Source organism: Euwallacea similis, chromosome 20, assembly GCF_039881205.1.
Source record: "Euwallacea similis isolate ESF13 chromosome 20, ESF131.1, whole genome shotgun sequence".
NCBI classification, from domain to species: Eukaryota; Metazoa; Arthropoda; class Insecta; order Coleoptera; family Curculionidae; genus Euwallacea; species Euwallacea similis.
The window spans coordinates 1,711,675-1,739,480 of NC_089628.1; the positions used below are offsets into that span (position 1 = coordinate 1,711,675).

At 37.8% G+C, this 27,806-nt stretch overlaps 1 protein-coding gene across 2 annotated transcripts; it reads left to right on the plus strand.

Moving 5' to 3' along the window:
- Positions 1–4,914: 4,914 nt before the first annotated feature.
- Positions 4,915–27,253, plus strand: jim. 2 transcript variants are annotated; one of them, XM_066400477.1, is made up of 10 exons: positions 4,915–5,578; positions 14,432–14,634; positions 15,072–15,429; positions 15,486–15,664; positions 15,719–15,989; positions 17,475–17,681; positions 18,155–18,392; positions 20,900–21,073; positions 21,128–21,321; positions 21,373–27,253. In XM_066400477.1, exons 1-10 carry the CDS (start codon positions 5,491–5,493, stop codon positions 21,528–21,530), a joined length of 2,070 nt encoding a protein of 689 aa, XP_066256574.1. In that variant the 5' UTR covers positions 4,915–5,490; the 3' UTR covers positions 21,531–27,253. The 2 variants fall into 2 exon arrangements, with proteins under 2 accessions (XP_066256574.1, XP_066256575.1); XM_066400478.1 differs by having other exon boundaries at positions 4,916–5,578; positions 15,719–15,905.
- Positions 27,254–27,806: the final 553 nt, after the last annotated feature.

Here is a 27,806-nt window from a genome sequence, read left to right on the forward strand (position 1 = left end):
CGTTGCCATTCTAACGGAAGATGCTACGAAAGCCCAAAGCCGATCAACCATTTTGCAGTTCAATTAAGTTACCTCAATAGGCTTTTTCTGGTCTACATTGCAAATTGTTGGTGACATTGAAATCCGGGCTTTAATAAACGTTAATGCGACAAGAACTGGTGTAGTAAGAACCCTTGAGATTAAGCGTGACTCGAGATTGGATTGACAAGAAATGCGTGGCAGCGGTACCTAATTACTTGACGAAGTTGACATAAAGTCTTGCCCCACGGGTACTTTACAGGATTCCGGATCGTTATCGCCTATAACTAACTATAACTGGAATGATCTTGTTCAGGTTTGTGGGCTAAAATGAATTAAGTAATTTTAAATATAGAGGGTGTTCATTAATATGTAGATAAACTTTAAGGGATGAATCATTTAAATAGCCATCCTTTTGTTGCATCTCGCAGTATGTCATTTTTGAATAAAAAATTATTCTCCATTCATTTTTACTGATATAATCTACTGGTATCCTTCGTATTTCTTGCTAAAACGAGTTGTTTTGAAAAAAACAGCACATTGAACTTTTAACTTTTACTATCAAAATAACGCAGTTCCCTCTGTAAGTAAACTTCTAAAGCGGCAATGTACAGGAAAACAAGACATACAAAGCAAATCTTGGACAACAGTGCACATGTTTCCATGGCAGTAAAACCAGAAAACTTATTGTTAGTGAATTTTAATAACCTGGCAGTGGTTGTCAAAATCTTAATTTGATGTATATTTAATTTTTTTTATTAACGAGCTTTTGAGTAATTACTTGCGAGTTATGTTTAAAATAATCCAATTTACCAATACAAAAATAACAGCATATGCATTTTGTCTACGGAACGACTCACGATAATATCCAAGCTGCAAGATGAATGCATCAAGCGCAGTTTCCCTACCCAATGTCTCCAAACGTCCAAACTTTTATTAATATTCACTTCATACTTTTTTTAACTGGCAGTTTTAAAAGGATAATGTATATCTCAGGAAGTTCTGTAACAGTTCGAACGGTTGAGATTGAACAAAATGTCATACATAAAATCGAAGAAGACTTGCAAATCAGTACCCTTAATTTGGTACACTATATAGTCACTATTTATTCAAATTTTAAACAAATCCATGTCTGAGACATATCGTCTCACACGTCATCAAGCATTGACTCAACCTGAAAATCCAACTTTACAACCATTAAACTGGCGGAAACAAAGAAAAAATCGATGGACCTTTTACAACGGTGTAAACGCTGCTTTTGTTTTTCGGGTTGGCGACGTGCATGGCGCACGCGATTTCGACCCACGAAAAATTCGGCGTCGCGATTGCATCGGTGCATCGCAGCCAGCCACGGTTCAATCGAATATCGGCAAGACGGACAGGACCGGCCTCGGCCCTTTTCCCCATTGTTCGGTCCGGTTTTCAATGCATGATTAATGATTATTGTTCCTCGTTTTTTTAACTTTGCAGCTAATAATTTCGTAATTTCGCCAAGGCGGTGCAACGTTCGAATTGACGAAAATGAGGTATTCAAACGGCCAGACAATAGGGGATGATGTAATGATTTTGGGCCGAAGAAAAAACACGCTTTGTTGAATTTTTATTAAAATTAAGTCGAGTGAAAATAGTTTCCGGTAAAAAGTGCATTTCACCATCAATCGGTTCTTTCAGGGCCGCGCCGCACGTATTTTCGAATGTCTGCAAGCAACGAAAGTGGAGATATAAAAATAAATTGTACAACTCGTCGTTTTGAGCGAAACTGGGCTGAACAAAACAATATCGAGAAGTCGGGAGTTCGCCAACTTTCTGTACGAGTTTTCATTCAAGAGATTTCCCGCATTACTTTTTACCTCTTTTTTACCCTGATTCAAACAGACTAAATTTTCAAAGAGTCGAATTATTGCAAGTGAAATGTTTCATTTGCTCTTTAGTTTTATTTACGAGCAGATCGCCGCGAGTGATAACTCCGAATTACCTCAATTACTTCTTTTCGAATTAAAAGTCCCATGTTATACTGGCACTTAAAGGCCATCGTTAGGTTTATGGCGGAATAAACTTTTACAGCCATTTTATAGTTTTTCCACAAAGACCCAACAGCTATTATGACGCTCTACGAGGCCGGTTTTCATCCAGCCACTCCTACGATGTACTTAATAGCATCTTATAGCAGTTAATCAGCACAACGAACATAAACGATACATAAATATATTAACAATGTTGATTTGGAAATGACTAGATTCACTGAAAACTCACTTTTTTGCTCAATTTGGCAACATGATTTGCTCACATTTGTTGCATCAATGTTACCTGGAACCAGTTTAACTCTAAACTCGGTTTATTGTCAAAAATTATGTCAAATTTGATCAATAAACTGAATGTTAAACTGTCACGCAAGTTTATTTAATTGAACATACAGAAGATAACAAAGTTAACACATGCACTCGTGTACAGGAAAAATATTATACGGTACTTATAAAGGATGCGGAAATATTTTTACCGCACTCAATTTGTCGACTTCACCTGCAATCAGCGTGCATAAAGTAATGGTTTTGTGCATTTGTGAGGTAAACAACTATCTTCTACGAGCATGCGGTAAAGGTTCTCGATATCATTGTTTATGAGTCTGTAATCATGCATTATCCTAATAGTCGTAGAAAAAACACATTATCAATGAATTTACTCGTCAAGTGTGTTACGCCACTGTTGAAAAACTATAATCCCAATTATCCCATCCTAATTAGAAGTTAGAAGTTTGCCAAACTTTGTGGCAGGTGTGTGTGACGTCATAATTAATTCCGAAAGTTTCGTAAGTGGCACTCGTGCCCCAGTTTAGGACTGCGTCACATGCACCCCTTGTGGAAGCCAGCCAGGACGACTTATCCAGCTGTGGGTTAATGAAAACACGCGTGGGGATCTTGCGAAGCGTGTCAAGGGTGCGTGCTGAAGGAAGGTCAGTTTTAAGGGTTTGGGGTGGTTTTTGATTTGTTAAAGCTTTGATTTGACACGTGCAGAATCGTCGTGTTTGAAGCAGGCGGGGAAGCGTTGATATATTATGAATTTTGAATTGATAAATACAATTACAAGAACGCTTCCGCGCAATTAGTTTATGGCACCCCTTATAGATAGGTCAAAGTGGAGTTTAAAGATTCTCATATGAAAAGTACTCCCCCTTTCCTCTCATTACGCTCGTTTTGCCCCTTTTTCTCCGATATTTTTATTAACCATATGCTCAGCAGTTCGTTTGCCTGTCTCTCCTTCACGTCTTTACCCTACATTCCACGTTTCTACTCCACAAACCTCCAAGTTCAAAACTTTCCTCTACAACAAAACGAAGACTCAACGGCCTCGTAAACCTCCCTCAGCGAGGCTCCGGGTCAAACACTCCGGTGGCGGCGGAAGCCGGCAACGCCGCTGCCGCCCCCAACCCCCTCATTGTTAACCCCATCGCCGCCAAGTGGTGGATGCACGTGCATTTCGCGCAGCGCAGGGTTGCTGCACTCGGATCGATAATGGTCGGCGGCGGTGATAGGGACGTCTCCGACGCCGCGGGGGTTTTGGAGCACCCGAGGAGCAGGACGTCGACGACGTCGGCTGGATTCGGTAGATGATGACGCGAGGCATGGAAAAACTCAGATTTTTTAATGAATATGAATGATTTAGGTATTTGATAACGTATCATATGTGTTCTTCATGGACGTTTTATTGATTCAATCTCCTTGTTTCTCCATTGCAACGTTTCAAGCAGATACTTTCATGAGATTAGACACGTTTTTTAATCTTTGGAACTGGTTCTTAAATAAGATTTTGTTGTGTGTTTTTCGAGTTAAATTTTTCGAATTCTCCCTCATTTCTGCTATATGATGCTTATTTATCGTGAAGTGTCTCAGCATATCTCGAATTACCCTTAATTGTCGCCGAACTAGAAAAAACAAGAAGATTCATCTTCTCTGGGTTCCAAGAGACACGAAGGTTTCTGGTAAAAGGAAGGAGATCGCTTGGCCAAACTGAACTCTGAGAACAGTGTCCTACGGATCTTAACCTATCGTGGTGGCTTCCAAAACCGTAGCATTCCAATAACTAAGATCTATTTCTTCTTTTCATTTCATTGAGCGGATGTTCTTGTATCGTTGGATGCTCTCATGATATGTGGCCAGCGGAACACATTACCGGATCAAATACCATACGGACGAGGTTTGTTCTTCAACTCGAAAGGAAGACCTTTGGCGACATCAACAGCCTTTTTTAGAAACACGATAGTTGGAACCAATTGTATTGATTTCCGATCACAATCAGCCAATCCAATTGGTTGTAAATGAGCTGATACCGATGAATCCAATCTTTCCTAAAACTCCGAGGACAGTTTTGAAGATGAAGAGACATCTAGACATGTGCTGGTGGAATGTCCAGCTTTCCCGCGCGCCCGAATGTAGTGCCTGGGACAACCAATCCTATTGTCCAATGAGACTAAAGTGTTAGACCACAATAGATTTCGTCAAGTTGGTAGGATTGCTGTATTTAACTTTAGTTAGGCGGGACGTGACGGTTCCACCTCTGTGGTCTATACTTACGTGGTAAAGGCACAATTGCCCCTCCCGCCTCTTTCTTCTCTTCTCCGATTCTATGCCTTTTGCTTCATTGAACAGGAATTTGGATTAACAGCAACTTCTAGGTATTTAATAAAACTGAAAATTCTCAGTTTGTTTTCGTTATTCATGATGGTAAAATGTCTTGATTTCAGTACAGAAAAAAATCGAATATTCTTTTCAATTCCAGGAACTTCTCGTCGGATCTGTTTCTTCCACAATGCCTCTAACATTTTTCTAACTCGTTTTGTTTTGAAATAGAGTTCCTGATTAATTTGTAGAGATTTTGCAGTGCACCTCATCAGTTGTTAATCTTGTCTTAGTTTTCTTGTGGTGCCTTAATACGGCCAGTGAAGTTAATTTCAGAAACTTTGGTGGTCCTTTTTCTTTTACGAAAAGGTCTGCAGCCTACGTAACTCTATCAGCGCGTCCAAACTGAAATCGTCTCCGAAGGATCGTCTACCTCCTGCACACGAAATTCGCAATCAATCTACCTGTACCCACATAACGAGCTGATAAACCCAAGTTCGCGGTCCTCGGAGCCATTACCTGACTCACGCCCGGCCTGGTGCACCACCCCACACTCTTCTCGATGCAGCAGGAGATCGGCCGGTCGCAGGAGGCAGCGCTGCAATTACCAAAAGAACGGCAACAGAGCGACGTCGACGTCCGTCCCCACCCCGCCTTCCCCTACGGCCCGGACGCCACCGACGTCGCGCCGACGTCGCTTCGGAGTTGGTTTCTTCGTAAATTTGTATGCAACTCGTCCGGCGGTGCAGCGCGTCGCATGGCGCGGCTTACTCTTCGCGCCAACACAAAGTGAACAGTGTATATCTGCACTATGTGACCAGTGATTCTGTGATTTGTGATCATCACTATCGAGGGAGACATGGCCATCAACTTCTCGGCCTCGTTCGCCGCTTGTCTGGCCGCGGGACTCAAAGTGCCAAGGCAGATTATGTACTGCATTTCGCAAGGTAGGCGCTCACAAATTTTAAAAAAATCACAAAACTTCTCTCACAAAAAAATTAGAAATTAGAAATCAGAAATCATTATAATTTACTATGAGTATACTTTTCGATCACATGACATAAAAATTTTTGTATTACATATCACCCCCACACCCTCCTATTCGGTATTTTAACCGAATCAATTTGTATCATTTACGTAATATACATATTGTTGGGGAAATGAAAACCAATGGAAACTCAGCGATAATTGAACATTATATAAGAATTTTCTTTTGATTTTTTTATGTTTTCAACCGCAGCTTTCTACCTCTACATATACCCACAGGTTGGAAAATCGTCCAGGAAAATGTTATTTTGTGTTTACCTCTACGCAATCTTTCAGTTTTCCGTTCAATATTCTATGTCAAAGTATATTAATATATTTATCACACTCACAGTTTCTATTCATAATTCAGAAATTTTACTGAATTTTCAGATGATTTGCCAGAACTATTACGTATCTTACTATTATCCGATTACGTACTCGATTTCGTGCTATTTGCGCTTGTTAAACCTCACACCATCAGTGCGAGATTTAACTATGTCGATGAATAGCATTTTTGCAATAAAAAAAAAATTAAGTGTCGTCGTATTATCTAGAATATTTCTTTTTTATTTTCAAGTTAATGTTACATAGTATTATTTTTTCCGAGATTTTTTCTTTCAACTTTTTGTTTTTACAATGGAGCAATATTACAATGCAGGTAAATCTCGTCGTGCATATCTGTGCATTACAAAGTCTGCGAAAAAAAGGGGAGTAAAAACCGAAATTAAACCAGTCGAAAAATTTTTGGTTTATGTTAAAACTGTGACGATTCAATCACTTTTATTGCTTGATTCTCTGAACGCTCCTCGTGTGGTCTTTTAATTCCAAATATTGATATTAATTACGCACACGAAAAAAATTACTCTTACAATGTTTTATATTATCCTCGACATTACTATTAAGTTAAAACCTGGTTAAAATTAGTTTCAGTTAACAGAGTAGTTGTGGAAATGATAGTCACTTTTCAAACGACAGATCCCTAATCCGAGTCCGGTAGTTTCAGGTTAGGTTGCTTAGCAACAACATTACAATATCGTACTGTAATGTTCGATTTACCGGCCGCAAATCAGAACAGTACAATACGGGTTAAAGACGAGAGCTTGCACGAGGGTAAACAGCTCTACCCAGACAGATAACATAAGACACTCAGTAAAACGTATAAAATAAACATACAAAGTAATAAAGACTTGCGTTTGTTAAAATAAACTATAGCGCCTTGGAAATGCAACTGCAAGTCTGGATAAAGCTCTGGATAAGTTCATATTAATCAGCGTTTGTCAGTCTGATATTGTGAGATATGATGAATGAATTTATTCGCGAATTTATTCCAGACATGTGTCACACATTTCCAAGACATTCTGGAGATTTGTTTCAATTAGCACATACAGGCTGTTCCACACAGTGTTCTTCATATTTCTCAAACCATACAACAAAGATTCTTTATGGATTTTCCTGAAACCAGTCGGAATGTTTTAAATTTTAAAATGTATTTTCGTTTGTCATAAAAATTGGCAAGTGTGCCCCATTTTGACCGACTGCTTATCTATTGCGGTTCTCCAGGTCCCAATGGTAAGCAGCGAATTTGAATAACTGTATACGTCTTGGTATAGGTGTTCACATGTCTTACGCATTACTCAGTACGTTTACAAACGTGTCACACTCTCGGTCTCATCCATTATCCGGTAATCTTCATCTGCGATTTGCGAGAAGCGTTTAGAGGTAATGTCAAGCCTTTTATGGACCGATTATAGTGTAATCGTAATTACTATAATTGCTCTATAAAAGCTATTTGCAAAAATTATGACTGCCTTAAAAACAGGCAAAAACCTCGACAAAACACGCTACTAATATAAACCAAATATTGAGATTTGGAAAGTATTTAATAGATACATAATTCCACAACAGGTCAAGTCCTTTGCTTTGTATACTTATATGCGCCTTCTAAGTGCACATTTTACACGCTTGTCATTGGAACCACATTTCAAATTTCCATTCACGCCTCTCTAGTATGAAAAGTTGTATTTTTAGGACTAGAGTACTATAGTCAGAACATCCTTCGTCGTGAAGAATATCGATCCTGTCCCTTACGCACTAGGTGTGTAAAGTTTTCCACAAAGTGCGGGTCAGTGAATCCTAAACGTGCACCAAAGGGAGAAGAAATTGCAGGCCGGCGGAGGCAGAGAGCCGAAACAGACGGGGAAAATTCGATTTTTCTCGTCTGCTTAGCAATAAATCATCGGAGGTTTTGAGGAAGACGTTTTCCATTTAGGCAGGAAATGTAGGGCATATTGCGGTGTGTCAGGAATCTATTATGAAGATTTTGGTTGGTTTTAAAGAGCAAAGGGCAATGTACCTACTCAGTGTCTATGAGGTACTTCTTGAGACTAGTAAGAAAATTACTGAATTGAAAATGAGAAGACAGTTCAGCAAAATAAGCTGTTCGTATAGGTATAACGATTAAATAAGTTGAGGTCACAATGCAGAGCTTTTATTGGGCATATCCACGTAGCCCGTAATTTTGCAATATTTATTGATTGGTGGAAAGAGGGATGCGCGATCCGGGTAAAAACTGGGCCGTTTCGGGCGTTCGAGGTGTGAAAAACTGCCTGGGAAATGCATTTTTGCCCCAGACTGGCTGCGATGCAGTTATAATCCAAAATGGCCGCGCTGGAGGCTGCGTTTGGGGAGCAGCCCCGAAATCTGCCCTCTTGAGAGAGAGTGAACGTTACAGCTCATCAGGTCACTATTCCATCCACTATCGAGCGAACACTCTAGTTATTCACTTTCTGGACCAAGTTTTGGCCGCTTCGCATCAGCTGCTGTGTCCCCTCTTCGCGTTCATTAACTCCAAAGTAACTTTGATAATAAGAGGAAATAAAATTGGCCCGAAGGCCAGTTGCGCGCGCTTTTCCAGAATATAACAACAAAACAAAACAACATCGGTTCTGGATGCAACCTTCCAAGTGCGACGTCCCGACGGCCGTGACGCAGCCGACGGCGAAACCCGGGTCAGTGATTCCTACAGGAGTCGACGACGTGCACTTGCTTACGACGTCGATTATTGCTAACGGGGGTCCTTTAAATCGCCGAAATTGTTGGGCTTTTTTGATATTGAATTCTACGAGAAGTGGGCATGCCACATATAGCTTGAATGAGTGATGATAATGGATGAAGAAAAGATGAATACAAAAAAAGGAAAAAGGAGATTTAATTGAAGAGGACGAATGAGGAGATTGAGCGACTCTGTAGGAACAATGCAGTGGTTGAAAATCGGAAAAGCACTGAGTAAATGTCGGGAGAAAATACATATCGTTCTAGAGTAACTAAATTATTGAACAAAACAGACAGGACAAAAATATTTTTGGATGATTTTTGAAGCAAGATATTTTTAAAACGAGACGAGTTAATATTGCATGCTTTTGAGCATCCCTTAGAAGGATGTATTGAAAAGTTATCAACTGTGGAAAGTGCGAAAACTACCGTATTTTAAACTTCGATATCTCAGAAACAGTTGAAATTCGGTATGTTACATGAAATGTTATTAGAATTTAGCTCTATTTAAAATAAAAAAGTTGAATCCTAGTACACTTTTTTGAGCCACCCCGTATGATTAAAATTACGTCCAGCCTATACTTTGACTTCTGTTATAATTTTCCTTTTAAACCGATTTTTTTTATCTCTACGAGGTTTTGAATTAATTGCTGTTTCATAAAATATGGAACATATTGTATATCAATATCTAAATATACAATAGTCTTCCATTTATTTTGAACTACTTAGCCTTTCAAGACTAATTTCTAAAATCTTTTCCGTCTGAACGACTCAATATACACAAGTCCACAAAAGCTATTAGCTTATTTATTTATCTGTGAACTACACACTATGGCCCAAATTAATTAGTTTCATTTTTTATTTTAATGATTATTAATCTGACCTTCGCGTTAGAAAGGTTGAGTAAATAAATATAGGTACAAATGAAATGATTTTCAGGTAAAAACATGCATGAAACATCAGTCAGGACAAAACTACACCGTGCTCTCGAAATATAATATTGATAGAACATTAGACCTTAAATTTGTGCGACTCTTGTGATTTAAATTAATAAATTACCGAAAGCTCAAAGTAAATCGACATACAACAACTCTGTATAAGTTGTTTAGATCATATAACAATTAAAATCTAAAAATCATCTAAATAGTAAATAAAATCTTAATGGTTTACCTCTGAACGGCATGGTCCCACAGTGCAATTTCTTATCACGGTATACTGGTGTTTTCAACCCAATCCTGGATGGCTGCTTAACTCCATGAAGATTACAGAAATTGCTGAAACGTTTTTTCTTAAGTCAAAGATGAAAGTAAAGTCCTGTAATTTTGTAGTAAAAGCTATTTCGAAAATAAACAAAAAAATTGTGTTAAATTGCAAAGCCAAACAAGAGGTCCGATAATTTATTGAAAAATTATGCAAGTCTATTTATAAACATTCTGTTATCCTATACGTATTTTTGGAGTTATCGTATTTTTAATTCTATCGCTAAACCGTCTTGGAGACGGAGACAAGGGTTGTTCCTTGGTTATGGTACCGGCAGTGGCGTGGCAAATCGATAAAGATCATTTTCTAGGATTATTGAAAATTTTGCATTTTTAGAGCGGGGCCGATTTTCACCATTGTGAATATTTGGAACTTCAGTATGGAAATGCGAATGATCATCAGATTGATCGATTTTATAAAAGTTGTACATGGGAATGTTACTGCACTGTTCGAAAGCGTCTGACCTTGTGCTTCGCTCGTAAACTGTTCGCTAGACAATGCACATCCAGACATACTGAACCCGTTTTGGAACCTCGTCTTTGACTCAAGTTTAGCGTGGCCTTTAGCTGCGCGACTTGTCATAGATATCGCACAAAAAGAGACGGCTTTTTGGGTTTAAATAAGCTTGGTGAATTTGGAAATGTTTCCTAAAAGTAATATTTGCAGGAGGTGGTAAAGATGTTAATTTTCTTCAGTAGGAAAATATTAATTAGTAGGTATGAAGATAAACCTATGAATGTTTAGTAATTTCTTCGTGCCATCTCGATTGATAGGAGAAAGTGAAAGGCTGGCAAGTTCAATAAGGAGTATTATGAGCGAATTTGGCGAATAAAATGTAAAAAATTGAAAAACAAAATTCTATGTGTCTGAATTCGTTGTCTACATTATTACAACTGTCTGTATACACCGACTTAGTAATTATTGCGTTTATAGAGTAATTTATTCGTTGTAGGTTCAAGCGATTATCTCTGTTGTCATATTAAGATCCGTAACTTTAAACGATATTTTTGCATTTTTAATTCAAATTATAAACAAAGCATTAAAATAATAGGTTTTTTGATGCTTTAGTAAATATGAATTACCACGTTATGTTTTGCACCTATTTACATGAAAAGTTGTACCTATATGTATATGTATATATGAAAAGAACTTTTGGATGATGCTCATTACGTTACAAAAATACCAAGAGTTTTTTCCTAAGCTCCAAATTTTTTGACGTTTTTAAAACATTATAATGTTTCATCGTGAAATTTAATTTATACGGAAGAAGAATTTTATTTTTTATATCATCACAAAAGGTGCCGTAAATTGTAGTAAATAATCCTAAGTACAGTTGTCAAATTTTAGGGTAAAAGTTAATTACTTCTGGGCAAACTGAACGAGGCTTAAAATTGAATTTTATCCCAAAAAATTCACATTCACATTTTATGCATGGATCGTGAGCAAAAGTCAGACTGATAGAACAAAAACTTGGAGATTCCAAGACTTTCTGTTTTTAAATTAAATTTAAAACGGAAAATACCTCAATACATTTGAGGATTGATAAGCGGGTTAAAGGTCTAAAATGTATCATTTTGTTTACTCACCATTCAGGGGATTTCAGATTTAAATATTGGATTAAAGCTTGGCAAGTTAAATATGGGAATTTAAGTATAGTTTGTGTTCTTTACCGATTCCCATTTGTACTAATTGGGTTTCTTAGGCTTAATTTTATTAACTTCATTTATGACAGGAACGTTCTTTTTGTGGAAGAACTCAAGTGAAAGCTTAAATTTTCAAATAATTTGATAGGTACTGGGTAATAATTATTTCAACGTCTGAAAGCATCTGTGAGATTTGTCTTGGATGATGTACTTTGCATGTAGTGACCAAAATTACGCTCCCATGTTAGTTTATCACATTATCAACTAATCCAATAATTATTTCGATTTCGTCGGTCTTTACTGTATAAAGTCTAACAATATTGTTAGATTAACAGTATTAACATTATAAATTGCAAATATTGAATTTCACATATAAATTTAATTATCTTCCCAGTATTTAATGATATTTTGATATCGGTGTTTTTTCGTATGCGTTTGTGTGTTTCATGGCAAATACGATAATTTTGAGTCCGTAAGCAAAGTATTATCTTGGGAAATTTTATTGAGATTTTGGTATCGAAAAACACTGTTTGTCTGCAAATGGAAAATAGGATGCTCAACGTCATAATTCGTCATGTTCAAAAATTTTCAAAACTAGTGAGATGATTTTTTAAAAAGAAACGAGATACGTCCATTTTTAATCACTCATACTGCCGTTGTCGGTTTCCAATAAAGGTGTACCAGAGCCAGTGGAACTACCCAGAGTCAACATGGGATTCATACCTGTCGGTGAGAGCATTAAAATCACTTCAAAATATCTGAAATATTCTTGAAAATTTTCAAAGGGGCTGGAGGTACCCAATTTTAACCACTTTTTAAATTTTACGTGTTAACCTCTTGGGAATTCGTGGATCAATTGTATAAAACATTCAGATAAGATTAATCTCCTCGATGAGCTCTATTAGCCTCCACTGGGCGGGCTGTTTTGTGTTATACAAACAGGACTTCAAGATTTACCCTCGGCATATTTACCCTCTAAATTTACCTCGTAATCTAACTAACAATATTAACTAATAGAAATTAACTTGTGAATAAATAACAGTGCAATTTTTAGTTGAAAAATCACACGTTTAATTCGCTAAAAATATTAACTGAAAATTAGGGACAGGAAATACTGCACAGCGATAGTGCCATAACTTTTCACCTCGCGATGCACATTTGTTTTTCCCCAGTTCCTGCAATAGTTTTTACATGAGTGCAATATGTTTTTTCCTCCGTTGTTAAGGTCATATCGTTATCCTTTTTAGTTTTAAGTATTTCATTAAGGAGGAGGCTAATTTCTTTGATATCGGGCGTGAACATCTGAACGATGTGCCGTTGACGTTCGAAATTTGTTGGACATTCCGCGGGAAATTTAAATTGCTGTTATGAAAGCAAAGACACCGAAATGGCAAGTAAAGTTTTTGGGAATGATATATAATTCGACTTTATTCACATTCGTGGAAACAGAGACTAAGCGGCCGAGAGAGAGTAGCTTATCGATTTCTAGACCTATAAATTTAAATGCAATTTACATTACAATAAGTTATAAAACTTTAATCCCTTGCTCTAATGAATGTTATCTACATTGTTAGCCGATTAATTTCCTCTCCAAAACCTCAATGAGCTATTGATACTCTTTGGTAGCAGTTGGTAAATAACATGATAAAAGAGGCCACAGTAGGATTCTTTTTTTATCATTCATGTTGAGTGTAAAAAGCTGTTCGTGGTGGTTTTACGGCGTAGCGCAAACTGTGGTAGCACAGAAATACTGTTGCCCCACTGAATTCTTTTCTAACGTACAAGGAACGTTTGAGCAAAAAACTGAGCCACTTAGTTTCGGTTTAAATTTATTAAGCGCGACAGCGTGTTTTTCGTGTCACTCACGCTAGTACTACAGGTGCAAACCATTGTTGCGCACTTTTTGCAGTAATTCTTGCGGTCGTACGGTACTTAAGTGTAAAATGAAAATATTTCACTCCCCATTTCATGGCGCATTATTATTATTTATACAATCCGCCATGAATCATCAATGAAAAATGGTTTTCTTCGTATGTACAGCAACTTCTAATGAGCTCGAGTATTTCAAGTTCTTGGTTGCGTTGGTTTATTTATACCCGGCGGCCTGCGAATCTCAAAATCTAAATTTACTCCCGCGAAGGGGCACAAAGAAATCTAAAATCCGCCTCCAGCAGCAGCATTCGGCAGAAATGCAGACAGAGTGGCCTTGAACACGACACTGTTGGCCAAAGCCGGTGCACGGATTTTATTCGACCACACCAGAGAGTTCACCCAACTGCTCTCGAGATGCAGATTTTTTAGGCACATTTACATTCAACAGGGGCGGCTTTAGCCGACTCCTGCAACGCATTAAACAAAGGAAATAAGAGCGCGAGCAGGATGGAATATTTATTATTGACATCCAATCCAATGAGAACTATAATCGGTACCAACGTTGAATTAATCCTTTCCTGTTTACCCGACAATTTGCTCGAATCAAGTTACGTTCCGCAACTTTCACAAAAACCTTTAGGAAAATAAATCAAAAAGTACGATAAATGAAGCGACAAAACTTTCATGCCTTCTTGTATCACTAATTAAGTGTAAATAATTAGCATTTACATTTTGCAATTTTTCAGCAGCACTTTTTTCCCCGGTGCCCGGCAGAACCGCTCATTGCGGTTTGAATTTTCATTGCACTTTTGCAACACTCTCGACGTTAGCTGCATTTTTGTTGCATAAAAAATTTCAAAGAACTTGCATCCGTTTGGTTACATGCAACCTCTTCCTCTCCACCTCTTCGGTTTATGCCTTAGATTATAGCAGCAGTTACTGTTTCAGATACAGCAGCACCTTATGTCCTATACAAAGATGGCATGGACCGGGCGCAAACCCAGTGGGGACCACAAGATCTCTACCCTCCACCCCAGCAGCAGCCCACTCCCCAGGGGGCAGCCAGCCCTCCACAGCAGGCATTGGGGCCCACACCGGTTCCACCCCTGGGGGTCGAGGCAGATGCTGGGCCTCCTAGAGATCAAGTTAGCGTAAGATTCATTTTTACTTCTATAATTGGTTCGCTCCAACAGGGAAGTAGACCAATTCCGAACTGTCAGAAATATGTGCAAGAAGTTTCGACCGATATAATGTCCCTGGTAGCAATGTGATGGGAAAAGTGACTAATGTTTTGTCACTTTTTTGTTAAAAGAGACTTGATCAACTGCGAGGAATGCTGAGATGAATGATGGTCGAACTCCACATGCCGATCATCTCGTATTATGTTCAGGTGATTGAAGCCGTATTCGATTATTGTGAAATAGGACAGGGCATCATTTTTGTGCGATTAACGTCTGGATACCAAAATGACGTGATATAATGTTCAGCTTGCTACTTGGGTACTGAGCATATTTCCGACTGTTACTGATGGTCCTTCCCAGTTGAATCGAACCTAATATTGCTGATTATCATTTGGCAACTAAAACAGAGTTTGCCGTCCCCCGCCCCGTCCCCATACCCCGCCACACAAGCAGAACCAGGCCGCGATGATACGGATCCAATCCAACCCGACGCACCCACAATGGATTTGGAACCCAGGCCCTCTTCTCAGCAATGTTTTCCCACTGATCTCCAGCAACAGCAGCAACAAACGGCTCAGCAGCAACAAGTAGCGGCAGCCCACCAGCAGCAACAGGCCTACCAGCAATATGCGCGTGCACCTCCACCGGCTGCGCCTCCTCCTACGGTTCCAGGGGTCCCACCTCATATGCTAGGAGCGAATTTTTCAGCGCTGCAATATTTAAAGCAGCCTGGCATGATGTTGACGAGTTTGGGACCTGATGGAGGTTCGAATTTTATAGAATGTACGAAATATCCATTTTAGAGAAAATATTGTTCTCAGGTGGTCAGTTGGACCAGTATGCTTCCAGTATGCAAGATCTCCGCAACGCCTCTCTACCCGACGTAATTCAGCAGCAGCAAGCCAACATGAAGAAGGTTTCCAGTCTGAGTGGGGAATTGAGGCTCTTCAAATGTCTGACGTGCGGAAAGGACTTTAAGCAAAAGAGTACATTATTGCAGGTTTGTTCCTGAAGGGCACACTGAAGCTTCAAATACAGAAAAAGTAATTTACAGCACGAGAGGATCCACACTGACAGCAGACCGTATGGGTGTCCAGAGTGCGGCAAAAGGTTCCGGCAACAGTCCCATTTGACGCAGCACTTGCGCATCCACGCCAACGAGAAGCCGTACGCATGCGTGTACTGCGAGCGCACGTTTCGACAACGGGCCATCCTGAACCAGCACTTGCGCATACACTCGGGTGAGAAGCCGTACGAATGTCCGGAGTGCGGGAAACACTTTCGGCAGAAGGCTATTCTCAACCAGCACGTCCGCACACACCAAGGCGAGCAAAGCCCCCTGGCGGCGGCCACTCTCGCGGCCTTAGCAGCACACTTTCCCTGAAGATGGTTCACCCATAATTCGTCGAAACGTCGATTTTATTTCAGCTCTGGCTGATTTGTGATAAAGAGTGCGGTGCATGATAGGAGCCATCTTCAGGCGTTTTTTTCCTGTAACTAGCTTGATGTGGATGCGGGCGGTTGGAGTGGTCTGCTGCTTGGTTTCCACACACACTTTATCATCACATTTCCACTAAATTGATAGCCAGAAAATGATGAATCAACAATAAAATTCAGTTCATCACAAGATTCGAGTATTGTTCAATTTCTGGCTATTGGTAGTTTATTTCATATCGCACTTGTTTAAGTCTGAAAATCGGTTGGTAGTGGGTCCAGATTCCTCAGTTTAAGGCAGACTCAGAACGATTAACAAGGTAGTTGCGCAACAATTTCTTTTCACACTAACCTGCGTCGTACTGAACCCGCCTATAAACAGTAAACTACAATACCTCTAATGCTTTAGCACGATGCACCTCAAAAGGTATAAAAAGGGATAGGTATATTTTGAAAATATAATATGTTTTGCGGAAAAGCTCCTGCTCGTGCATCCATCATCTGGACAGGAAATTGCGTGGAGTAAGCTCTCAACTAGCAGTAATAATATAAAAAAACAACATCGATCAAAAGAGCAAATTATTTCCACTTTATCCGATATCGTATCAGATCATATGACATAAAACTTTCATTCTATGCATCATCCAACGATGAGACTATTTGACGAACCGACTAGATGGCCACAAAGCGGTACAATGTCTAATAAAGTTAAAATAATTTAACTTCTGTCCATTGATGCATATTTTTAATATTCTGTGTTCATTATTTGTTTGAAATGATTTTAATAATTTCAGATAATGTATCGTTGGATGATAAGATGGAAGCTTAACTCTGTGATATGTCGAATTTTTATTATATCGTCTGATGAAAGGTGTATGCTACAGAAGCTTAAGCTTAGGTCCCATGTACCCGTCGTCTAGTGACAGGTGAGCACTGTGATTGGTCACAGAGCCATATGACTCCCATAAAGTTGCAAAAACTTTAACTTTTGTCCGATGTTATATGGTTTTCTCCTTAATTTCTAATTTAATATATATCTTGCTTTTGATAATTTTAAAGGCACAATAATTTACAGTTTATGTAAGTTGCAATTTTCGGCTTATCGTATATCCGGACGACGAATGCATGGACTGAAGCTAAACACGTTCATTCTATGCGATTTCGGCTAGAGAATGGCCTGCGTTTGGAATTCCAAATTGGTGTATTTTATGCTTATTTAACCTCACGAAAGGAACGAGAAAGGAATTTATCAATTAGAAGTACCAAACGCCTACGTCGATAAAACCGAAATCGCCCTACGTTTCAGTCATTTTTTTCTTAACTTTTTTGAATAGCAAAATGACAGGGTCAAATGAGAGACATTTCTTCGATTTCAGACGTGAGCCCTCATCTGGTATTTAAAAATGGCATCAACCCAACCCTTTGGCCTCAGGATGTGCCTTTCCCCCCTGACGAGGGCAAAGAAGAAGTGGCCTCAACCTACGGAGATGGTGATAATGGAGCTAACGAAAGAACAAACTGCTTTTCGCCAAACGGAGTTGTTGGCAATTTGCAGTATCCGGCATACTTCAAGGACACCAAAGGTAGGTATTTAGCTCTCTGTATATCGGTTTAGAGAACTATTTCCAAATCCATATTTATTAGAGTGTTTCGCAATTTTGCAAATAAATCAGAAACAGACTAGACAGAAATTGATGCGATTACCGATATACTGTTAATGGGATATTTAGCTAATCGTGAGAGCGCTGCGAAAATCAGCATTTTGTGAAATGTAATTTATAAATTGAATTTTTTGCTTCACAATCTTGCCATGTTTTGGGATTACATGTTAAATATTTTTTCGGGTTTATGCTTTTCAGTATGTTTTCGAAGGGGGCTCTGTCTAGGTATATTGCAGATTGATATTAACACTGTTCAAATAGGGGCAACCTCACGACGACTGATAAGCGTCTGGTTCCCCAAGTTGGTAAATTGTTCCCTTGTTTCAATTATTGGGATAAATAAGGATACAACATATACGAATTTGGAGTTTTACGATCCTTTTTTTGTTTCTCAGGGATGAACCATTCAGTGTTTGGCCCAGGAGGTTCCTTCAATCCATTGCAATACCTGAAACAAGGCCAAGGGGGCAAAGGCCTGCCTGATGTGATCCAACACGGCAGGTCGGCAGGAATGCCACTTTACGTCCGTTGTCCCATCTGCCAGAAGGAATTTAAACAGAAAAGCACGCTGCTGCAACATGGCTGCATACATATCGAGAGTCGGCCCTATCCCTGTCCAGAATGTGGGAAAAGGTGCGAAGTCTAAGATAATAAGGTTTATCCAACACAAACAGAATTTGTTCGGGTTATTAGTTACTTGCTGAATGTAACTGCTAGTTTCCAACGTACTGTTTACGAGTTAAAGGCTGAGAGGGGAGGAAATAGTTTTGATAATAATGAGAAAACAGAGGGAGGAAATGGATCAGCATTTTTTGTTATTATTAACGGCATAGAGGACTGACAAAATATAACTTTTCAGTTTACATATACAGGGTGTTTTTTTTGGTGTGCCTACCATTGCTATCTCGGAAACGGTGAGAGTTACAACTTCGATTAAATTAGACTAAATTGGCTCCTTATGGAACTGATTAAGGAAACCGCTGCAAAGTTGTCACATTTTCAGTAGTTTCCTAGATATTTGAAAAAGTATGAAAATGGTCCAAAACTTCAATCCCTCGCATTTCGTATACTATTTGTGACAGAAAAGAAGTTTAAATTACAAAGTTTCACAACTTTTTACTTTCTACAAAACGACATATCGAACGTCATTGTACAACTTTTAGTAACTAAGTAATCGGTATCAACTTCATTATTTTAAATACGGACCTGGAATTTTTATTTCATATTTCGAAAGCGCTTTTTATTCCTGACAGATCCATGTATAATATGTTTACATTTATTAACGTTTCAGCCCGCATAATTCATCATCAGACTATTTTTTATTTACCTTTTTAAACCACACTACGTACTAGGTCACTATGGAAACGATTTTCTAACAAGTTTGACATTTATTTGTCAAATAAAGTTATTTTTAGATTTATTTAAACCTAACCGCTGAATAGGAAATAACGGCCCAATATTATGGCCACTTCGTTCTCCCGATATAACTCCAATGGATTTTTCTATTTGGAGAATAATTAAAAACAAAGTTTATAAAATCCCACCAGAAAATATTGACGACTTAAAAAATAAAATTATCTTTGCGTGTCAAAGCATTACATCCAGAACACTTAGATGCATTCAGAAAAAACTAATAAATAATGTACGGTTATGTCTAAGTGCAAATGGGAAACACTTTGAACATTTAGGATAATTATAGTTTAATAAGAAAGAGTATGTAGTGTAGTTTAAAAAGGTAAATAAAAAATAGTCTGATGATGAATTATGCGGGTTGAAACGTTAATAAATGTAAACATATTATACATGGGTCTGTCAGGAATAAAAAGCGCTTTCGAAATATGAAATAAAAATTCCAGGTCCGTATTTAAAATAATGAAGTTGATACCGATTACTTAGTTACTAAAAGTTGTACAATGACGTTCGATATGTCGTTTTGTAGAAAGTAAAAAGTTGTGAAACTTTGTAATTTAAACTTCTTTTCTGTCACAAATAGTATACGAAATACGAGGGATTGAAGTTTTGGACCATTTTCATACTTTTTCAAATATCTAGGAAACTACTGAAAATGTGGCAACCTTGCAGCGGTTTCTTTAATCAGCTCCATAAAGAGCCAATTTAGTCTAATTTAATCGAAGTTGTAACTCTCACCGTTTCGGAGATAGCAATGGTAGGCACACCAAAAAAAAACACCCTGTATAGGCTCCTTAGAGACATTCGAGGACAGAAAAACGAGGAAGAAGTGAAAATTTTAAAATTTCAAGTCTTTCGAGCAAAACTAAATAATAAAATAAGTGCTTTCGCAGTAAACAGATAGTTGGATTAAAAATTTATGTTTAGTAAGAATTAAAGTACGTACTTGGAGTAAAAAAACAAAATGAACCGAGGAATTGGATAGGCAAAGCTATTTTACGACACAACAACCATAAATAAATACGTATTCAATGAAAATACGAAAGTACCCATTTGGACAACAATTAGAGCAATTATTATTATAATAGGATAAAAACCAAATCGTGCCACTAAATACATACATATATAGATGTTAAAGCGCAGGAATGAACTGTTTTCAATACTGAAACACTTAGAGGCTTTGCTAATATATTTCCTACCTTTTTATTTGAGATTCTTTTTTTAAATAATTATTTTCTATCATAAATAATGAGTTAAACAGTTTAATAAATCGAAGGTACAAATAGAAAATGCAGCTGAATATAAAACTCTCAATTATAATTATGGTTGGGTCATTGCCTTCCACGGGATTTGTGGTTAAAATATTCATTTTAAAAGCAAAAAAAAAATCGAATCCATGGTTTTTGTTTTGGAGTATTTTTGAAGAACTAATTTTCTTAGTACGGCTCTGGAAATTTGGACTAAGTACCCCTCTGCAGCTAGTGGAAGTGAATTAAAACTCCGTTGCATCACGTCGTGCCACCAATTTGCGCGGTTTCTAGTCATTTCCACCAGCTACAAAGAAAAACGTCACAGGATTGAAACACGTTTGACGCACCGCGCCACACGCGCCAAACGTGCCTCAATTTGCGCCTTGCCTAAGTGATTATACACGCGTCTGCCTGGTCAAGCCTTATTTCCCCGATTTAGTACAATTCGTCATGCAACACCCTGTATTTGATATTGTGCAGGTTTAGGCAACAGAGTCACTTGACGCAACACTTGAGGATACACACAAACGAGAAGCCGTACGGGTGCGTGTATTGCGGGCGCAATTTCCGGCAACGCACCATTTTGAATCAGCACCTCCGGATTCACACTGGGGAGAAGCCTTACAAGTGCACTCAGTGTGGGAAGGACTTCAGGTGCCTACTGAACTTGTAGCAATTTCTTTGATGCATCTTTGAATTTTTTTAAAGGCAAAAGGCAATTTTGGATCAGCACACCAGGACGCATCAGGGTGACAGACCGTTCTGCTGCCCCATGCCCAATTGCAGGCGGAGATTCGCAACGGAGCCCGAAGTTAAGAAGCACATAGACAACCACATGAATCCGCATGCGGCGAAGACGCGGAGGGACTCCACTGGCTCCGACGGGAAGCTGCATACCAATGGTAAGCGAACCGCGAAATTTCAGTAGCTGAGTGACATGACGATTTGTCCAGGCATGTTGCCGCGTGGTCTGACACCTACCAGTGTGGTGAAACCAGAGCTATACTTCCCTCAATGTTACCCTGGCTTCAACCCTCCAACGAGCGTAACTCAGTTTCAAGCGGCCGTCAATCCGGAGTTCAAACCGTCAAACGGGCTTCCCACTCAGTGACTAACAGCTGGCTGGCAACTGGGTCCACCTTGTATAGGGTAAAATGAGGTCGGTCAAGAGGGTTGTTTTTTTATTGATGGGCCACCTCAAAGAATTTTCCTTAGCTGAAGTATATCATCTGTTCTCACCGAATGGGGCCGTAGCTTCTCGAATGAGGTCATGAATTTTGATATTTCAAGTATAATATTTTCGAAGCTACTCACTCAAAAGATACCACGAACCGCCTAAATTTGCCTACTTCGGAGAAAAACCGATCTTTTTATGTCAATGCATGCAACTATGTTTAGCGTTGACGTCATTTCACCCTGTATGTCTCAACATTTTTCCAAAAAAATGGCATTTTCTGATGAATCTTAACAAAAAAATTTTTGAATACACCATTGATTGGTGTATAAAAAGGGTTAGTTTGTGGCCCCATTTCTGAATTCCCTGATCTAGGGTGTTCTGAAAAAGCGGTGCCGTATGCACGAGCAACGTTTTATCGCGGCCCCTATATAATTATCGACTTGAATTTATCTACAATTTTCAATTCGAAAATTCAGTGTCTTAATCATCTTACGCTCAAAATATCGTCATTTCATTTTTACCTCTCAATTACCGGTGGTTTTTGTAATGAAATAAAAGTGGGGAATGCCCTCAAAATCTAAGAAACGACCCTCAATATTCTGGAGGATTCAACTACTTAATATAAATTGTCGTTGGCTGTGCTAAAATTTTAAATCGGATAATCCGGAATATCTGGGACTCTATAAATAATAATTTAGGCTGAATTATTGAATCGTCCAGACTGCCGTACACCTCCAATTAAATCGCAACTCACCCAGTTGTCAGCTGTTTTTGTTGTATAACTTTAAAGTTTCGGTCACCAACGTTCCCAAAAAATGGACTTTAAGTTGTATTATTTATTTCCTTTTAGCAGTTTATTTAAGTGACCTAATACATAGCTATTTCCTCTATGGTGAAACCAATGGTGCTGATATTGAAACGTCGTGGTTTAACTTTTGAGCTATATAAGAGGGACATTGGTGCTTTTGGACGTTGCTGCCTCAAAGCCTAATACTTTCTCTCGTATATTTTATCAAAATTCTTCGTAATGCATAGAATCAATTAAGTTTACTCGGTGGCAATACTCGTTATATATGAGAAGGTTTCTAAAAACCAACGAGGTGGCTTTAATTGTTTGCAAATTAGCCGGCATCAGTGCCTGCTAATTTGTCAAAAATTTACCATTTCACGATTTTAACCGCCCTCCCTCGTATTATTATTATTGACTATTATTATATTGTTGTAGTATTAGGGTTACGATATGTGATCTCTCTTAAATGTAAAAAGTAAACGCTAATAAGAGAAAATAATAAGGTAGAACTGTTTGACGGGTTCTAACTTAATTAAACAAAATGCCAAGCAACTGTGGTTTAAAAACTTCCATATTTTTACAGAGTTATAAATAGTACCTACAGATGAATGTTAAAAAGGGACAACTTTTAAAAGTTTTGCAGTGCCTCGAATAGCGTAGCCCCAAAAACATCACAACTTGCATTTCACGTTAAATCTTTACGATTAAACAAAATTACTCGTTAGGACACTTATGCTGCGTTAGTTCACCTAAATACAAAATAGAGTAATTGAAACGTATTTTTAAAAGTTGTTCTGAGTGCAATAGAAACAAACTATTTTTATAATAAGTTGAAACAATAGTACACAATTTACTTCTACACAGTGTCTTTATATTTGGGGACCGTCGCGACGGGGGTCCTCAATACCGAGCGAAATAGTTGATAATTTTTTTACAATACCTATACGTAAATCAGATTACAAAGTGGTGATGGTACCGAAAACTCAACTCTATACTTGCCGTTTTTATACATATATATTCTATATATACAGAACTTGTATAAGTTATAAAGTTTAGCTTTTTTATACAGGGTTTATACACCTATAAGATATACTTTATTACAACTTGGGGTAGGAAGCGGAAATCTCAAAACCGAATTTGTTTTATAGTGTAATGCATTTTTTCAGTTTTCAGCAGTGCCTCAACGACATAGTGATACATGTATACATACAATAAACAAGTGATTTACTCTTACATACTTATAATCAAAATAGTGATTTCCTTGTAATCTTTATGTGCTATGAGGTACCACATGGTTGTAAGTGGTGCTTCCTGGTGAATCAAACGTTTTAGTTTACAGGCTTTATAGCAACCATACCTGAAATAATAATTTCAGGAAAATTTCCGCCTTCGACCCCGAATCCCGGTGTTGGAATTCACTTTTTACCATGTACACTGCAATAGATATAAACTATACAATAACTATAAGGTTTTTTGTTACTGGACTGTTAAAGTTATTGTTAATTTGTCTAATTTTAACAAAAACCGTTTGGATTTTAGAAAGTTAATCTTTTCGGCAATATTTCAGACTAGCTGCGACAGTTTTCTTTATACAGGAAATCTGTGGCAGTTCATCCTCGCGTCAAATCACTGAAAATGAAATCTCGATCAAAGTACATGGGGGAACCGCGAAAAAGCTTGCCCAAATGGGATGCTTTTCGCCCATACCCTTGCGAAAAGGAAACGAGAAAATGTACATAAAATCCTTTTTAGGTCCCGTCAAAAATTAAGATTAAAATTGCATTAGTATAGAGACCAAAAAGCTGTTTTGGTATGTGTAATGACTTTGTTTATAATACATTTTTATTGTATACGATTACTTTTAGACAGGTAACAAAAGTAACAAGACAACGGTTATACAATTGGAAATGTTTTCTAGGTATATAAGCCGTGACTCCAAGGAGTTTTTTTTCTGACGTTTGCACAATGAGGGTAATGGACGAAGTGACCATCTGTATGTCTCTCAACGCTGACTGGAGCGGTAACTAGAGAATCCGATAAATTTATTCCCTCTTCCTATGGTGGAGGGAAAATGAGAATCGGTGGACATAAACGGTAACGTAGAGTTATATATCCAGGCAGAGTTGCACACTCCTGGAGCCGATAGGAGATCTTTTTTATTCTTTAATCGCTCTAAGCTCTGGGAGATTGCACTATACTGTTGAGTAGGTCTAAACAGTGTTCTATTGTTTTGTTTGTCTGGTATCCTTTCGATTCTATCCGCAACTTTATGAATGTAGGGTAGACATGCTAATCCGCGCTTCTGAGCGGGTCCCACATTCTGTAACCGAACTTCATAAATCCTTGGACGGATTGCTTTTTTGAACTGTTGTTTATATAACCATGCCAGGTAAACGCCCTTTCCAGATGATTAAGTTCGTTTTCCAGTAACCGATTCCCCTTTTCTATTTCTTCTGCGAACTGGATCTTTGGATTTATGGTATTGAGATATGCTAAGATTTTACAAATTCGTTTTCCTCATCACTTCAAATGACAAAAGTCTCATCCACATATCGAAACTAGCAATTAGACTTCTTTACCACGGGGGTCAAAGATCAATTAGTAGACTGATCCCACCCATAGTAAATAGATAGCTGATCGTGTTCCGGCTTCTGGTGTTCGACACAGTCAGTGCGTCGAGCAATTTCTTTGGCGGTTATTAAAGATATTCCATTGGACCACGACTTATATGATCGAAAAATATTTCCAATTGTAGTTTGACCGGCCGTGAAAGCCTTCACAGTCTGATAAGACAACGGTTATTATTTAATGCCTCTGGTCAAAAAGCCCCCCTCCAGTTCGGTTCTAGGTAAGTGCCCTTTTTTCAGAATCCATCGCAAAATTTAAACATACTGATGACTTTTTGACCAGTGGGACAGTTTGAGCTACAAGACTTAAAATCGTGATAGCTTTTATCGTTAGTTCTTAAGAACAGTTTTCATGTAAATAGTTAATGTTTTTAACTAATGGTTTTTACCCAGAGTGTGTTAAGTTTTAGTTGATTTCGTGAAACGATGATGTAAGTAACGGATTTTTTTACGTGTGATATATCCCAGTTAAAAGGGTCTAAGTGTTTTTTATCTAGTTCTCGTTCGTTATGTCGAAGAAACCTCTGCTTTTTCAATTTTTGGGCACGTTAAACGGTAGCTCGAGCTTATTAATCCTAAACTGTGGCAATTTTTCGGATATATTTGTCCATTTACGCAATTAGTTGTTAGGTACGGTTGCTGACTGCCTGTTGATCTCTATAGCTTTACTTGAGAAATGGACGAGTGCATAGCCACTGCAAGACTGAATTTTCTGTGGTAACATTCCAAGGAATCGCTGCATTTATATTTTTATTACTCATAGGGCAAGGCAAAGGTCAACAACAGTATCACAACAATCGCCACTTGATTATTGCATAAATTCGTGGGTACTTCAGATAAAAATCCTCATCCAGGTATTTTTAATTCCACAACGAAATTATTTAGGGTATTTTGAACCAATTATGAAATTTCCAGACATTTAGATCTAAGGCATAATGTGCTTTAAACTTTATTATTAACCACCCTTGTAAGATAAACTTCCCATAAATTTTACGGTTAGGCTCACTCACTTTTCCGTCAAACACTAAAAAAATGTTTGCATTGTAAATTTAGGTGTACATTCGAATTTCCAAGATTAAAAGTATTTAATACACGTGCCATAGTTTTTCAAAATAGTTGCAGTTTATCTGTTTGGTTTTCATGTTTTCGATTATTATAACCACCTAGTTGAACCCCAAACTTCTTCGGATTATGGAATAATCTTTCACTAGTTAGTTGTACGATGAATAACAATTTTGTATTTTAAAATATATAAGCACTGTAATCTAAAGTATGGCCTCAACGTTGGAAATTATTTTTTTAGGACAAATGTGGGATATGTGCAAAATTCTAGTCATGGTTAGCAAAATTTTCTAAAGTGATAAATTATTGAGGTATCCTAATGTTGCGTTTAATTTTAATAAAATTGATTAAGGATTGTTACATTTTCGGCCTTAAGTGAATATTATTTCTGCGAATATTTTTGTTGTTTGTTGTATTTTAGGAAGCGTCAATATTGCCTCAGATTTTTACCAGGTTATTTCCCATTCGTTGCCACGAAACCATTAGCAATAGAGATAATAAAAATAGGTTAAGACTGGGATATTATTAACTGAACAGGGTTAGTCATTTAACTTCCTACATTTTCCTATACCTACTTATTGTTTCCAATGAAAATATGTAACTTCAGATGTATAAAAGGCACATTAATTTCATTGAATCTATGTTTATTCGCTTTCTGTTAAAAGACAATCTTAATCGATATTATTATATCACATCCTTTCTGAAATTAGATATATGTGTTTAAATCGAAAAAACGTATTGCGTCCAGCATCCTTGACAAAAAAAGAGAATCATTTCAATTTTTTCAATACTTGATTTCCTCATTGTAGCACTGTTACGTTTTTAGCTAATTTACCAACAACTCTCTACACAATATGATTTGAACATGCCATTAACTTTAAGCAGTTGTTACTGAAATGCTCAACCGCAAATGTACAATAGAGATTTTCTTTTACAAGATTACGCAATAGAACTTCAACGAGCACACGTCGAGTTGCTTTGGGCATTCTCCATTGCGGTGTGCTGAAGGCAAATTTGATTTGTGCTTATAAAAAGGTATTTTTGCTCAAAAGTACAAATATTACTGTAAATATACCGGAATTGTTTTATATTATAAATATATTCTAATAGCAAATGAAGTATGTGAATGAATTGATTCTCTTGGTATTGTATATTTAAATAAATGAATGTATTTGTTACGTTGTTGTTTCAATTTTAGTTTCGCGAAGCCCTGAAAACTTACTGAAAATCGAGATTTATTAGTCCTACTATTTATTAGAGTACTCATCGCACACATAAAAAGGGGGAATCTACAGTTCACATTTGAGCTAAAAGTAGACATAAAATAAGTATTTATCAGGTACACGCATATCTCAGGAGCTTATGAGCGAAGAGTATATCTGGTTCTAAATGGCTTGAAAAATGTTCCCCTCATTGAACCCTCCGTTCAGTTCTATCTCTAATATAATGTTACGAATAAGATATCCGTCTGGCAAGAGAGTTTTTAATGGTCACCCTGAATACGCAGCGGATGTTAAAGCAGTGTGCTTAATCAGTCGATATCTATTTTAGCCCAAAGCTAGAGCATAATAGGTGGGAGAGATGTAGAAAGAAGGGGGGGATAAGGGGTAATGGGTTACTGACGGTTCTTCAGATGCTGTTTTGAAAGGCATTGACACAATTCTCCAATGCATTCTAGATTTTTTCTTTGCTTTTTTGTTATTGACCCCATATTGGATTTTCAAAGAATTG

Excerpts from the sequence above, each read along its gene's own strand:
- jim (XM_066400477.1), top strand. The coding sequence starts at position 5,491 with ATGGCCATCAACTTCTCGGCCTCGTTCGCCGCTTGTCTGGCCGCGGGA. Across the intron at positions 14,635-15,071 it reads CTCCTAGAGATCAAGTTAGC|AGTTTGCCGTCCCCCGCCCC; the intron begins GTAAGATTCATT and ends CAACTAAAACAG. Across the intron at positions 15,665-15,718 it reads AAAAGAGTACATTATTGCAG|CACGAGAGGATCCACACTGA; the intron begins GTTTGTTCCTGA and ends AGTAATTTACAG.